This window comes from Bubalus kerabau, chromosome 14 (assembly GCF_029407905.1).
Source record: "Bubalus kerabau isolate K-KA32 ecotype Philippines breed swamp buffalo chromosome 14, PCC_UOA_SB_1v2, whole genome shotgun sequence".
Classification (NCBI taxonomy): Eukaryota; Metazoa; Chordata; class Mammalia; order Artiodactyla; family Bovidae; genus Bubalus; species Bubalus kerabau.
Window position 1 is genome coordinate 65,972,968 of NC_073637.1, and position 16,377 is coordinate 65,989,344.

The 16,377-nt window shown below is 43.2% G+C and overlaps 1 protein-coding gene across 1 annotated transcript in view; it reads left to right on the forward strand.

The window, feature by feature from the left end:
- The window catches only part of SNX31 (sorting nexin 31), an 86,026-nt gene that overhangs the window by 8,358 nt on the left and 61,291 nt on the right, over positions 1 to 16,377 (forward strand). Inside the window, exons 3-4 of the mRNA XM_055546520.1 lie at positions 4,270 to 4,384; positions 10,871 to 10,935. Of these exons, the coding sequence (XP_055402495.1) occupies positions 4,270 to 4,384; positions 10,871 to 10,935 (180 nt within the window). The remainder of the gene's footprint in view (positions 1 to 4,269; positions 4,385 to 10,870; positions 10,936 to 16,377) is intronic.

Consider the following 16,377-nt stretch of genomic DNA (forward strand, 5'->3'; position numbering starts at 1 on the left):
AATGGCAACCCACTCCAGTCATCTTGCCTGGAAAATCCCATGGACAGAGAAGCCTGGGTGGGCTACAGTCCATGGGGTCCCACAGAGTTGGAGACGACTAAAAGTGACTTAATACAATGAACCCGTATTGATGCAGAATTACAAACTATAGTCTATCGTTTATTCCAACTTCTTTGGTCTTTACTTAATGTCCTTCTGTTCCAAGGCCACATCCAGGCCCCACATTAAACTGTCGTGTCGCTTTAGGCTCCTCTTGACTGTGACCATTTCTCAGGCTTTCCTCTTGTTCATGATTTTGACAATTTTGAGGAGTATCAGGCAGGTAGTTTGTGGAATGTCCCTCTATTGGACTTGGTCTGATGTTTCAGATGACCAGACTGGGTTTATGGTTTTGAGAGAAAGACCCTGGGGGACAAGTGCTTCTAATCACATCTCGTCTGGGGCAGTTGCTATCAATCTAACATTCTTGATATTACCCTTGGTCACCTGGCTGAGGGAGTATTGGTCAGGTTTCTCCATATAAAGTTACTTCTTTCCTGGCCTTTCCACACTGTGCTCCTAGGAGGGAGGTCACCATGCACAGACCACACTTAAAGACTGAGGATTTATGTTCCATCTCCTTGTGGCATGAAGTATCTACATACATTATTTGGGATTCTTCTGCACCAGGATTTGTCTATTCTCTCTGATTTATTTATTTAGTCAATAATTTATATCTGGACTATAAATTATTATAGACTCCTGGATATAATACTCCTGGAATGGACTCCTGGATATTTACTTTATACTTTGGGCTGTACTTCAATTAGACTTTATTTTATTGTTCAAATTGTTTCAGCTTGGCCTGTGGGAGCTCTTTCAGTTTGTTCCTGTTTCTTTGACATACCCCTATTGTTGACTTTTGTTTGCTTTGCACACTTTCTTATTTTCTGGCACTACAAGATTCCCCAGATTCATCTTTTCTTTTTCTTTGGCCCCACTGTGTGGCAGGTGGGATTTTTGTTCCTCAACCAGGGATCGAACCCGTACCCTCTGCATTGGAGGCGTAGAGTCTTAACCACTGCACCTTAGGGAAGTCCCAGTCCCAGACTCGTCTTGTGTATTTCCTGCCTCATTCCTAGAACCAACCATTTCTTCATGGAGTCCTAGTTGCTTTTATTAGAGAATAACATTAGAAACCAATATCTGGCACTAGATGTGTTCTCCACTGCCATAGTGTCATTGCTTTTAGACCCTCTCAGCTTAAAGAGCAAGAAAACATATGTGCATATATGCATGTCTATAAATAAATACCTCTGCATGTAGCCATCTGTGTCTAAATTAAATTAAACCTGAGTTCATACCGATGTCTTCAATGGTAACCCATCACCACATGGCTCGCTCTAGCCTGTTCCTTTATCTGAAAAGTCTCATTACAACAGTGAGAAACCACTCACACCACCTGCCACCCGTTGACTTGATTGTTCCATTCTGTGGGCACATATAGAGGTACCAGAATGGTTAACCTGTATCCACGTAGGAAACAATTTTATCAGCTGAGCTCAGCGCTTCTGTACAGCTGCTCTTGCCTTTAATTTTACAGACACCACTCATTTGCAGAGTGACTTGCATCAGCACCTTTTCCCTCATTCCCTTCACTCCAGTTGTTTCATGTATTTATAATATAGTTAAATTGTTTGCTCACATTCTGCATTCCATTCTGGGTTTCCCCCCACTTCCTAAATGATTCTTTAAATATTTGCACACATTGAAGTTGTGTTGTAAAGTTCAGTAGGTTTAGCAAATGCCTAGTATCCTGTACCATAGTATCATACAGATCAGTTTCACCCTGAAAGGTTCCATGGGCTTCACCAGTTCAACACAGCCCTTTTCCAAGCTCCTGGTGACCATGGATATTTTCACTCTCTCTATCATTTTGCTTTTCCCCCAAGAATATCATATCATTGAAGTCATATAGTGTGTTTTTTCAGATTGACTTTTTATTTATCAATGTGTATCTCAGTTTCCTCTATGTCTTTTTGTGGCTTGACAACTCATTTCTTTTTATTGCTGGGGAATATTCCATGGTAGGGATAGACCAGAGTTTGTTTATCCATTCACCTATTGAAGGATATCTCGGTTGCTTTCAGATTTTGGTGATGATGAGTAAAGCACCTCTAAATGTTTGTATGCTGTTTTTTTTGTGGCCACAGTTTTCAAATCTGTTGGGTGAATAACTAGGAGTGTAGTTGCTGAATTATGTGGTAAAACTATGTTTACCTTGTAAGAAATTGCCAAAAGTTCCTCCAAAGTGGCTGTGCCATTTTATATTCTCTCCAGAATATAACTTGAATATTTTTAAATTGCAAAAATAAATGTTGGCATCAAATTTAGATTCCCTAGAAATCAAACAAACAACCTAGCAGACCAAACAAAACATAAGGGAGCTGTATCTTCCCTTCAGGTAGGCAGGTAATAACCTTTCTAAGTGTTAGATCAACACTATCCAATAGAAATTTTTGTGCTGGTGGAAATGCTCTGTATCTTCTTTGTCCAGTTTACTAGGAACTTGCCATGTTTCCAGGGGCTACTGAGTATTTGAAATGTGGTTAGTGAGATGGAGGAGTTGAATTTTAAATTTTAAGTTTAAATTTAAGTAGTCATGGGTGGCTATGGACATCTTATCCGGTGGCCCAGAATTGGGATTTTGGCTCGTATTTGAGTGAGATGGGCTGCTGTGAAGGATTTTGTGCAGGGCAGAGGAATGATCTGACTTACACTTTTAAGTAACTGTAGATTCTGTATTAGGAATAGACGGAAGGGGAGCAAGCACGGAGGCAGAGAGATCTGTTAGAAAGTTACTGCAATAACCTGGAACAAGGGATGACAGGGGTGTGGACAAGAGTGATGGCAGTGGGGGAGGAAGAAGTGGCCAGATTTGAGATCTATTTTGAAGTTAGGGCTGGTGCAAGGTAAATATTTGCCAAACACACACTATTTTTGACAAAGGTAATGGAATTTTAGTTCGTTCTTATTTGCAGTCTCATTTCTCTTAGATCTGCTCTCATTTTCTTTAAGCCAGTGAAATTTCCTGTTCCAGAGGTACCATGTTAAAATCTTACTGGTTTCCTTTCTTCTACTTTAAAAAGAATAATATGATGTCTTATTTTCAAGCTTTCACTGTAAATGTGAGTCTGGAATGAAGGTCATTTTTGATTACCTAATTTAAAAATTATTTTTGATGCATCCTCTATGAGTTTGCATGAAGATGGTTTCCAACCTGGTCATGGTCTTGGGTCATATATGGGTGGGGAAGAGGGAGGGGTCTGGCAGGGTTTCTATTGGGATCATATGTCAGCCTTGCAGGACTTTTAGAAACCAACATTGTCCACTAGCAGTAGAATGTGAGCCACATATGTAACACTGCAAAATTTTGTGTTAAAATTTTACCATGTTAAAAAAGATTTTAAAAGCAGGTGGAATAATTTTAATGATATATTTTATTTAATCTGATACATCTAAAATATTATGATTTCAGTAGGCAATAAATATAAAAAGTTATTGAGGAGGGTATGGCAACTCATGCCTGTATTCTTGCTTGGAGAATCCCACAGACAGGAGCCTGGCAGTCTACAGTCCAAAGAGTCGGACACGACTGAAGCTACTTAGCATACACATTCCTAAAAAGTTATTAGCAAAATGTTTTACGTTGTCTTCCCTTTGTACGAAGTCTTCCCTTAAAACTAGAGTGTATTTTACACTTAACCTCCCATCTCAGTTTGGACTAGCTGTGTTATCAGAGGCTACCAAATTAGACTGCACAACTCTGAGCATCTGCTGCTCTGTTCAAATTGGGTGGGTGTGGGGAAGGGGAATTAAATTCCTAACTCTCATCATTGATTTCATGAATACTATTGGGGAATGAATTAAAGGAATATTGTATGATGTGACTGATGGGCAGTTGTGTAAAAACAAATGAAAGATTAAAATATACCCCAAATCTACCAAACTCAGACTGGAGTTGTCAGTCTGAGATACGTCTAACAGTGTTCTAGAAACCTATACTAAAATAAAATCCTCTTTAAGAAAATCGAGGTATCACCTCTTCCTCCTTTTGACCGTCAGTGCAGTTCAGTCGCTCAGTCGTGTCCGACTCTTTGTGACCATCAGGAAGTGTTAATTTTAGATAACATGCTGGAGAGAGACTTGCCCCAAGCGGAGGCTTAGGTGTCTCACCAACCTTGAACGGTAGGTGCTTTGCCTTAACCTTGTGTTTTCTGGATCTTTCAGCTGAAGCGGGTGTTTGGAAATTGCCTGCCACCCTTTCCACCCAAGTACTATCTTGCAATGACCACATCTATGGCTGATGAGAGAAGGGACCAGTTAGAACAGTATTTACAAAATGGTATGTATTTGGATTTTTTAAAACAGCTCTGTGGGAATGTGAAGGTGTATATCTGCCCTCAATGGCTCTTAGTATATTTACAGAATTGTGTAACCACCACCGTCATCCAATCGGAGAGCATTGTTACCACCCCAAAAGAAATTTTATACCTATTATCAGCCACTTCCTATTTCTCTCCCTTCCCAGCCCTTGTCTTTATGCACTAATTTATGCCTTTATAAATTTGCCTGCTCTGGATATTTCACATAAATGGAATCATACAATATGTGGTCTTTGTATTTGGTATAAAAATGCTTTGTTTAGAGTTACCCCTTCCCCACGTGCTCTGTGTTGGTTTTGATTGTAGAAGTCAAAGAAATGTCATTTGGATTAAGACCGAACAAAAGGATAAAATGATCTGTTTTTATGTGAAAGCTTTCAGGAGATATCAGAAATGTTTACTGGCAGCGCTGGAGATGGCAGTTTCCTCTCTGGCTTCCCTAGGAGCAGAGCTGAGGCACCAGGAACGCTTGGAGGTCTGCTCTGGACCCATGAAGCTAGTGATACAGAGTCTTGGCGCATTGCTGGGCTTCTAAAAAGTCCTATATGCACAGCAAGATGAGCTCTCATAAGAGAGGACGGTGGGGAGAAATAGAATCATTGGCATTCAAACAGTTAAAGGTTTAAAAGGGGGAAAATGGTATAGACATAAAACGTTTTAAAAATAAAACCTGGCCAAAGAGTTTAAAATGAAAGACATGTTCCCTTCCACCTCAGATTCCCATGCCTTTAAAATAAAATACTATTATTAATACAAGAGGCTTGTGTATTTCTCAGAAACCATCCTGTGTATTCTAGTGTGTGAGTATATCTTTGTTGGTTAAAGACAAATCGAAGCTTACTCTATGCATTTTTCTGTATATGAGTTTTGTTTTAAATTAATTAATTAGCTTGTTTTGGCTGCTCTGGGTCTTCATTGCCGCACTTGGGCTTTCTTTAGTGGGGGCTGCTGTTCATTGCGGTGCACTGGCGTCTCACCATGAGCGGGTCTCTTGTTGCAGAGCACGGGCTCTAGAACACGTGGGTTCAGGAGCTGCTGCTCTTGGCTCAGTAGTTGTGGCCCAAGGGCCCAGTGGCTCCACGGCATGTGGAATCCCCCCTGGCCAGGGCCCGAACCCATGTCCCCTGTATTGGCAGGCAGATTTCTATTGGCTGCGCTGCCAGGGATGTCCTGAATCTGAGTTTTTAAAACTTTTTAGTCTGAAAGAATTTCTGACTTACAGAGAAGTTGCAAAATTAATGCAAAAATTTCTGTATATTCTACACAGATTTCCCAGATGTTAACACTTTACTTTATTACTTCCTTTATTACTTTATTACTCTCTCTCACTTTCCCATGTCTGTGTTGGTGTTATGAATCTATGCATAATATATATTGTATATAATTTTTGAGACACTTGTTTTGCATATATAAACCACTTTATTGTTAAGTATATCTATGTGTATTTCCTGAAATCAAGGACATTCTCTTCAGTAACTAAAGTGTAGTTATAAAAATCAGGCAATTAACACTGATATAGTAATGCTATCTAGTATAGAGACTTTATTCAAACATCGCCAAATACCCCACTAATGTCCTTCATTACAAAAGAAAAAAACCTTTTTCTTCTGTATGTTGATTTTGCTCCTCTTAAAATATCAATCTTACAGATCTTTCTTATTGTTGTTCAGTTGCTCAGTAGTGTCTGACTCTTTGCGACCCCATTGACTGCAGCACGCCAGGCTTCCCTGTCCATCACCATCTCCCAGAGCTTGCTCAGACTCATGTCAATTGAGTTGGTGATGCCATCCAACCATCTTGTCTTCTGTTGTCTCCTTCTCCTCCTGCCCTCAATCTTTCCCAGCATCAGGGTCTTTTTTAATGAGTCGGCTCTTCATATCAGGTAGCCAAAGTATTGGAGCTTCATCTTCAGCATCAGTCCTTCCAATGAATAAACAGGACTGATTTCCTTTAAGATTGACTGGTTTGATCTCCTTGTAGTCCAAGGGACTCTCAAGAGTCTTCTTCAACACTGCAGTTCAAAAGCATCAATGGTTCAACACTCAGCCTTCTTACACCAGGGCTTCCCTGGTGGCTCAGAGGTTAAAGCATCTGCCTGCAATGCAGGAGACCTGGGTTCAATCCCTGGGTCGGGAAGATCCCCTGGAGAAGAAAATGGCAACCCACTCCAGTATTCTTGCCTGGAGAATCCCATGGACAGAGGAGCCTGGTGGGCTACAGTCCATGGGGTCGCAAAAAGTCGGACACGACTGAGTGACTTTACTCACTCACTCAGCCTTCTTTATGGTCCAGCTCTCACATCCATACATGACTACTGGAAAAACCATATCTTTGACTAGATGGATCTTTATTGGCAAAGTAATGTCTCTAATTTTTATATGCTGCCTAGGTTTCTTATAGCTTTTCTTCCAAGGAGCAAGCATCTTTTGATTTCATGGCTGCAGTCACAATCTGCAGTGATTTTGGAGCCCAAGAAAATAAAATCTGTCACTGTTTTCATTGTTTCCCCATCTATTTGCCTTGAAGTGATGGGACTGTATGCCTTCATCTTAGTTTTTTGAATGTTGAGTTTTAAGCCAGCTTTTTCACTCTCCTCTTTCACCTTCATCAAGAGGCTCTTTAGTTCCTCTTCACTTTCTGCCATAAGGGTGATGTCATCTGAATATCTGAGGTTATTGATATTTCTCCCAGGAATCTTGATTTTAGTTTGTGCTTCATTCAGCCTGGCATTTCACATGATGTACTCTGCATACAAGTTAAACAAGTTAAACAGGCAGGGTGACAATATACAGCCTTGATGTTCTCCTTTCCCAATTTGGAACCACTCTGTTGCTCCATGTCCAGTTCTTACTGTTGCTTCTTGACCTGCATACAGGTTTCTCAGAAGGCAGGTAAGGTGGTCTGGTATTCCCATCTCTTTCAGAATTTTCTACAGTTTGTTATGATATGCTAAAGTCAAAGGCTTTAGCTTAGTCAATGAAGCAGATGTTTTTCTGTAACTCTCTTGCTTTTTCTATGATACAGTGGATGTTGGCAATTTGATCTTTGGTTCCTCTGCCTTTTCTAAATCCAGCTGTACATCTGGAAGTTCACGGTTCACATGCTGTTGAAACCTCGCTTGGAGAATTTTGAGCATTACTTTGCTAGCGTGAGATGAGTGCAATTGTGCGCTAGTTTGCACATTCTTTGACATTGTCTTTCTTTGGGATTGGAATGAAAACTGACCTTTTCCAGTCCTGTGGCCGCTGCTGAGTTTTCCAAATGTGCTGGCATATTGAGTGCAGCACTTTCTCAGCATCATCTTTTAGAATTTGAAAAAGCTCAACTGGAATTCCATCACCTCCACTAGCTTTGTTCTTAGTGATGCTTCCTAAGGCCCACTTGACTTCGCATTCCAGGATGTCTGGCTCTAGGTGAGTGATCACACCATTGTGATTATCTGGGTGATGAAGATCTTTTTTGTACAGTTCTTCTGTGTATTCTTGCCACCTCTTCTTAATATCTTCTGCTTCTGTTAGGTCCATACCATTTCTGTCCTTTATTGTGCACATCTTTGCATGAAATGTTCCCTTGGTATCTCTAATTTTCTTGAAGAGATCTCTAGTCTTTCCCCTTTCCATTGTTTTCCTCTATTTCTTTGCATTGATCACTGAGGAAGGCTTTCTTATCTCTCCTTGCTATTCTTTGGAACTGTGCATTCAGATGGGTATATCTTTCCTTTTCTCTTTTGCCTTTCACGTCTCTCGTTTTTTCAGACAACCTGAGAAGGCCTATTTGTAAGGCCTCCTCAGATAACCATTTTGCCTTTTTGCATTTCTTTTTCTTGGAGGTAGTTTTAATCACAGCCTCCTGTACCTGTTATGAACCTCCGTCCATAGATCATCAGGCACTCTATCAGATCTAGTCCCTTGAATCTATTTCTCACTTCCACTGTATAATTGTAAGGGATTTGATTTAGGTCATAGCTGAATGATCTAGTGGTTTTCCCTACTTTCTTCTATTTAAGTCTGAATTTGGCAATAAGGAGTTCATGATCTGAGCCACAGTCAGCTCCCGGTCTTGTTTTTGCTGACTGTATAGAGTTTCTCCATCTTTGGCTACAAATAATATAATCAATCTGATTTCAGTGTTGACTATCTGGTGATGTCCATGTGTTAGAGTCATCTCTTGTGTTGTTGGAAGAAGGTATTTGCTATGAGCAGCATGTTCTCTTGGCAAAACTCAGTTAGCCTTTGCCCTGCTTCATTTTGTACTCTAAGGCCAAACTTGCCTATTACTCCAGGTATCTCTTGACTTCCTACTTTTGTATTCCAGTCCCCTATGGTAAAAAAGACATCTTGTTTTGGTGTTAGCTCTAAAGGGTTGTGTAGGTCTTCATAGAACCATTCAACTTCTGCTTCTTTGACATTAGTGATTGGGGCATAGACTTGAATTACTTAGAGTTGAAGGGTTTGCCTTGGAAACAAACAGAGATCATTCTGTTGTTTTTGAGATTGCCCCCAAGTACTGCCTTTCAGACTCTTTAGTTGACTATGAGGGCTACTCCATTTCTTCTAAGGGATTCTTGCCCACAGTAGTAGATATAATGGTCATCTGAAGCAATTATAAATTTACCTCATTATTTTTCAGAGTTGCACATATTTTTTTTTAAACATAGCAAATAGAAATTCTAGAAGTCATGTATTTTCCATTCATCTTTTGTAATGGAGAATGTACCCCTTTTTAGACATATTAAATAAAGTTTTTCAAGTTCAAAATGTAATATCTTTTGAAATTTCATTCTCTCTTGGTTTGCTTTCTCAGATCTTCATGAAATACTCCTTTAACAGCTGGCCTTTTCACAAATGCTTACTGTGCTTCAGGGGTCACTTCTCTAGACCTGGCCTTTATCCATAATCAGGATGCCCAGTACCTCCCCTTGGAAGGTAGAGGAAGGAGACAGTGCAGTGTGGCATGTGACTGAGGGCACAGGCTCTGCTCAGACCCAGAGCCAAGCCCCTGGTTTGCACCTCACTGGCTGTGTGACCTGGGGAAAGACACTTACCTTCTCTGAGCTTCAGTGTCTATCTGTAAACTGGAAATGCTCTTTACTTCAGGGTTTGTTATGAAGATTAAGTGAGCTAAAAGATGCAAAATGCTTTGCATAGTACTCCGTACTTAATGGTTGTACAGTAGATACTAATTTATTGAACACTTCTTCAACAGCGTTCCCCATCCCAAGGATCCATGGTACTGATTGTCATGATTAGTTTGCATACATGCCACATATGGGCTTCCCAGGTAACACTAGAGGTAAAGGACCTGCCTGCCAATGCGGGAGACATATGCCACGTGGGCTCGATCCCTGGGTCAGGAAGATCCTCTGGAGAAAGGATTGACAACCTACTCCAGTATTCTTGCCTAGAGACTCCCATGAACAGAGGAGCCTGGCAGGCTACAGTGGATAGGGTCACACAGAACATGACTGAAGGGACTTAGCACACATGTCACATATATTCCAGAAAATAAGACAAGAGCTTGCCCCCCCACCCCCACCCCCGCAGTGAAATTACCTCTTTAAAAGAGAGGGAAAAAAGTTTTTGTTCTTACAGAGACTCTCTGTCTTAGTTATATTATTTTGAAAAACCTGGCATCATTTGGGAAGCAGAACCCGAAACGACCTCAGTCAGTGCCAGTTTGGAATGCTGGTAGAAGTGATTTGACAAGATCAGTAAAAGAGCAACAAAAAGAAAGACATTTGATATAGATTTAGAAGGTGGATAAGTTCAGCTCGAGTGTGGGAGAGGACTCATGGGGAGGAAGATAAGAACTGAGAAAGCTGCAGGGAAGCCCCTCACGTGTGACTGTGGGGTCCTTGGGGGGCAAGTCCCGGCCCCATGTTCTCTGGCTACAGCTCTGTGTGTTGGTATCTGGAGCTTTAAATCTAAGGGGGTAAATGTCTTATACGTACAGAAGAAACTTCTGTGGCAGCCTTATTGTTGCTTTTTTTTTTTTTGGATAACCTCTTGAGAGCTCCCATTGTGAAAAGAAGTCCTCTCCATCCTTGTTTCTTGGCTGATTTAAAATTTTCAAATGACCAAGCATCTCGCTAAAGTGGGAGTCTAGATCCACAGTTTTAGATCTTATTTTTTCTTCATATCAACTTCATCGTCTTTCTAGTAGGGGCAGCAAGATGGCTATCGAGTGATGGATGTGCATGAATAAAAAAGGACTCCTGGAAAGAGTCACCTGGGACTGGTGTGATGGGTTCATGGTGTCAGTCCAGGCTGCCTGGAGGAGGAGGGCTTTGTAGGTTTTCATGGGTTTGAGAAGTCACAGGCTCCATTGCCTTTAAGAAGGCAGCGGTGCTCTGTCAAGGCCTGGAGGGCTCCCTGGAGGACAGGGCAGTTTAACAGAACAGTCAACCCGGCCCTGTGCTAACCTGGCTTGCTGTCCCTGTTTTTCAGTAACCATGGACCCAAACATGTTGAGAAGTGATGTCTTCGTTGATTTTTTAAAACTGGTGCAGCTGGTAAGCTTACTTTTCTTGACTAAGGTCATGATTTCACTACGGAACATGTCTCCATGGGTGCGTTTCTGACCATCAGCCCTACGGAGCCTGGATTCAGATAAACTACATTCGTTTGGAGGACACAGGAAGATGGTTCCTATTAATATTTTCTTCTTTTGGAGGCTTAGATTCTAGATGGAACATTAAGTGTATCACTTGGCCTTTTGCCCATTTTAATTAAGTTGATACCTTTTATCTGTTGCATAAGCACTGCCATCTCAAAACTAGCCGTAGAAAAGAGAATACATTATTATTAGGGCCCCCATGACAACTCTGGGACCCTGCTTCTGTAGCTGGGACTTCCAAGTTTGCCACAGTGAAGACCTCAGGACAGCAGTAATAGCCATGCCAGATTATATTTGTGCGTTCTCTGCTTAGAACTTTATTGTAAATTGTGAAAAACAAGGTTCAGAAAGTGGGTAGAGTAAGTGCTTATTCATGAGACAGAAAAGGATATGCATATGTATGAATGCTCGTATCTGCACAAAAGTGCATAGAGGGGACACGTGTTAAACTGTAAACAAGTGTCTCTACGGTGGGAGTGAGGTTGCATGGGTATGGGCTCAGTCCACAGGTGGTTTGGACTTAACGGCAGACACGCCACTCCACCCTGGGGCACAGTGTTACTGAGAAAGTGCCCAGAAATGCAAGATCCAGCAGACAGGTACCACCAACTCAGCTCTGGAAACTCCCAGCATCATGGGTCAGCAAACAACTGGTTCCAGGAACATAAACTCTTTCAAAATTGAGGGTCTCCTGGGAAGAGCCAGAGGCAAAAATCCCTCAGAAAAGGAGGAAATTCAATCTCCACAGAAGGACAGACAGGAACTCCCTGTCCTTTGGTGGTCTAAAGAACCATTGGCCACTTGCCCCCAGAGGCTGGAGCTTGGCCAAATACATTTGTTTAGTGCAGGATCCATTCGGCTGGTACACTAGGAACATCTTTATGCCTCCTTGTACGTTCTCAACTGAATGAAAGAGCTTTGAAAGGATCGAAGTTGTCCAATGATATGATATTACTGAACTGGTTTCCTGGTTCAGGGAGGAGCGATACCTTGATCAGATTTGTTAAAAAAAAAAAAAAAGGGGGGGGGGAACAAAGTGCATTTATTCAGTGGTTCAAGAGTGTTGATAAACTTACTGGTCCACCCAACTGAGAAATGCCACTGGAGCCTCCCATTGTATGACTGCCCATACTTTCACGTATACTTAATGTTAGGGGGGTGTGTGTGTGTGTGCATGTATGTACACATACATGTATATTTTCCTTTTATTTGAAAAGTTTGTTGTTGCAGTGGTGATGGTGGTAACATTCAAACAGCACCAAACGGTACATGATAAAAGTAACCTCAAAGTGGTGGCGAATCTGCCTGCCAGTACAGGAGACACAAGAGTCATGGGTTCAATCCCTGGGGTGGGAAGATCCCCTGGAGGAGGAAATGGCAACGCGCTCCTGGAAAATTCCATGTGGACAGAGGAGCCAGGTGGGCTACAGTCCAGCGGTTGCAAAGAGTTGGATGCGACTGAGCCCACACCCATGCAACCTCACTCCCACCGTAGAGACACTTGTTTACAGTTTAACACGTGCCCCCTCTACGCACTTTTGTGCAGATACGAGCATTCATACATATGCATATCCTTTTCTGTCTCATGAATAAGCACTTACTCTACCCACTTTCTGAACCTTGTTTTTCACAATTTGCATCTTGCAAATCATTCTATGTGAATGCACAGAGGTAAATCAGCCTTGGTTCTGTGGTCTTTGTGTGCATCGTGGTTTTTGTTTTCAATGCTTTCTAAAAGTCATTCAGAGGGTGGCAGCGTTTTGGAGCTTTGTTTTGAGTGTCTTTGTTTTGAGTGTTTTAGTGCTCTTAGTGTTTTTTTTATCTGTATAACTGCGCGGAAGCCTTTTGTCCCAGCTACATTTTGCAGCATCTCTTCTTTCTTCATGTGATGGAGTTTTCACTTTTGCAGTGGCTTTATTTTTCTCTTCCATTGCTTCTGTGAATTTGGCCAGCTTCCTTTTATGCTCTTTTGTTTGCTTATCTCCTTGTTGAGGTCTTTATTTGTTCTTTGAGGTCTGAGTTCAGAGAAGTCTTGCTTTGGTTAACACAGTCATCATCCTCATTTCCTTAGTTGCATCATTTTGCCTTTTTTTCTTTTTTAATTGAGATCTTTCCAGACAAGGGAGCAAATCCATGTCTCCCGCATTGGATTCTTTACCACTGAGCCACCAGGGAAGCCCAGTGGCATCATTTTGGGGGCATATATTTTTCACCCACATTTGGTCACATTTCTTTCCTCCTTTTCTGAGGGATTTTTGCCTCTGGCTCTTCCCAGGAGACCCTCAATTTTGAAAGAGTTTATGTTCCCGGAGCCAATTGTTTGCTGACCCACGATGCTGGGAGTTGCCAGAGCTGAGTTGGTGGAACCTGTCTGCTGGATCTTGCATTTCTGGGCACTTTCTCAGTAACACTGTGCCCCAGGGTAGAGTGGCATGTCTGCCGTGAAGCCCAAACCACACAGTTCCTCTTCTCAAGATCATGTCTTCCACCCTCCTGCTGATGAATCAGCCCCAGGACTGACTCAGTAGTTGGGAGTGCTGGCTCGGAGTGAGATGCCCAAGATTCATAGTTTGGCGGCTGCCCCACTTTCAACTTGCATGGCTTGAGGCCATTTACTTGGTCTCTTTGTATCTCAGTCTCCCCATCTCTAGAATAAGCGGAGTAGCTCTTCTCTGAGGGTTGTTGGGAGGATGAAGTGAGCCGGTGCTCCTAAGGCACATAAATGTCACCTGGCCAATGTTGACACCTAGGAGGTCCTCCTGCCATCACCAACACCAATCCTTTTGCCTCTTCCCCACCTGCTGAGATTGCTTTGCACAAAGATGGCAGGCCTGTGCATCTCTCCCCAGACACCTGGGGCCATCAGAGGGGCCCAGACTTGTGCTCCCAGACCCTCCTGGTGCCTCCTGAGGAGCTGCATTAAGACAGCGTCAACGTGGCCTAAGTCCTGCCCGCTGCCCCTTTGTCCCTCTGCTTCCCTCCTCCCCGCACAGGTCCAGTGTTCACCAGGCTCGGCAGCTCCTCTGCAAACCCAGCATTTCAGGCCTGGGACCATTTTCAACTTCTTCAAAGAGGATGTTCCTTCCACTTGTTTTCTGTTTGCCTCCAAAACAAAATGAGGACAACTCCTGAAGATGTTTATAAAAGAGGCTACAGTATGATTTTGAAAAGGATACTGAGTCTAAGTCAGGAGGGTGGTTCTGTGTTCGTCAGGCCCCTGCCCTGCCTGCTGCCATCCTTGGCTTTTCATGTTGCTGTTTAGTCCCTTGGTCGCATCCGACTTGGTCGCGTCTGACTCTTTGTGAACCTATGGTCTGTAGCCCACCAGGCTCCTCTGTCCATGGGATTCTCCAGGCAAGAATACTGGAGTGGGTTGCCATGCCCTCCTCCAGGGGGATCTTCCCAACTCAGGGATCAAACTCACATCTCTTAGGTCTCCTGCATTGGCAGGCAGGTTCTAGACCACTAGTGCCACCTGGGAAGCCCCGTGACTGTTCATAGTGGAACAAATATGTGTTGAATGGTTGCTGGGACTTGATAATGCTCTAGAGGAGAGGGAGGCACCAGGAAATCACACCTAGTCCAGATCATGGAGTTTCCAGTCTTGTGGAGACAGAAAAGTCACCATGTAAGACCATGATGTAATGAGCCCAGTGACACAGGAATGAGACTGTGATACAGGACTACACGCTATGGTACAGGGCTGAGTGCTCTTATACAGGACCGAGTGCTGTGATACAGGGTCATGATCTGGAGCGGATTAGGGATATGTCCAGATCTCCATCCTCTCAGCCCTGATGAAGCATTTGTGGGCCCACCCACCTCCAGCGGCTCCGTGCCCACTTTCCCTGTGTGCAGTACGAACAGTATTATTTTCTCCATGTGACTTGGTGAGAAAAGGGCTCAGAAGCACTGCCACAGGGTGAATGAGTGGCCAAGGGACATGATAGAGGGCACCTTGGTTAATGACCTGAAGAAGGACCTCGAAGTCAGTATCGGGTGATTTCTGGGGTAAGCGGGGAGGTAAGATTATACTCTAGCTTTTTCTTCCCATTCAGGGAAATGCTAGGAAATCATGTTAATATCCAGTGGTCTGGGAGACTCAGGACAGGTATTGGTAAAAGGGAAGCAGTAGCCGTTTATTATTGTGGGTGAGTAGCCATTCCCCTGACCACCTTCCAGGGCTGGGGTTATTGCTCAGCAGTGACTAGATGTGGTCAGTGCAGGGGAGACTCCACCAGCCAAGCCTGCAGTGAGATGGCTCGTGGAGGACTGGTGAGTGCCGGGAGGACTGGGATGAGCACAGGGGATGTGTGGGTCTGCCAGACCAGCAAAGGAGCCCAGGGAGCAAGGGTTGGGAAGTCTCCCCACCTCAATATTATACAGACATTCCCCCCCTTCTGAATATTTTCACAGCTTTTAATAAGCTTGGCCTGCCGTTTCCTGGTGGTTATTACCCAATAGTCACACACTCACAGGCCTGGCTCTCCAGGACTCAGCAGGTACAGGCACACCTTCCTGTCTCTGGACAAGGACACAACGTGTTAGAAATGTGAATACGTGTGACCATGTAGGAGACTTCCAAGGAGCCTCTACTCAGGGGGAGCAACAGTCATCAGAGGGGGCTGCTTCCACAGGATATTCGATCTGGGCTGGACCCGACACTTTCTGGGCAGTATCTCATTCACCCTCGCAACTTGTTGAGAGTGGTGCTCCTCTTTTTCAGTTAAGTAATTTGTTCAAGGATACACATCTTAATAAGTGGAAGCCCGGGGAGCCTGGATCTACTGATGTCATGAAGTATTTCTAGAGCGGTGGCAGCCCCCTCTAGCCCCATCCCTCACCAGGTTCCTCTGGTTTTGTATCCAGACCCCTCCTGCCCACCCACTTACCATGCTCCCAAACTTTGGCCTGCGATTGCCTCTGAGATAAAGGGGTTTTTGAAAGGCAAAACCAGTCTTTAAACTAAGGCCTGTATGTTCCTTGTTCTTAATCTATATAGTGTGAACAGCATGTTTGAGGAGAAAGAGGTATTTGTTGTGGCTTTGTGTACTTGGGGAGTTAGGGGCAATGTACATATTTGGGGAGTGTTGCCCACCATGGGTCTAGGGGCCCTAGGAAGTGACTCTTTCCCCGTATCCTCTTAAGAATGTTTCCTGTTTCTCTTGTAGTGAAATGATTAGGACTGATTAGTAAGTGTGATGGAAATTTAGAGGTTGGCACATCCAAATATGGATTTTCTAGATAATAAAGATCAGGGTAAGTGCTATGGCTACCAGACATTCTTTGGCCTCAGAGGAGAATATCAATAAAGCCCACTGATGGAGCTTCTTTGAAA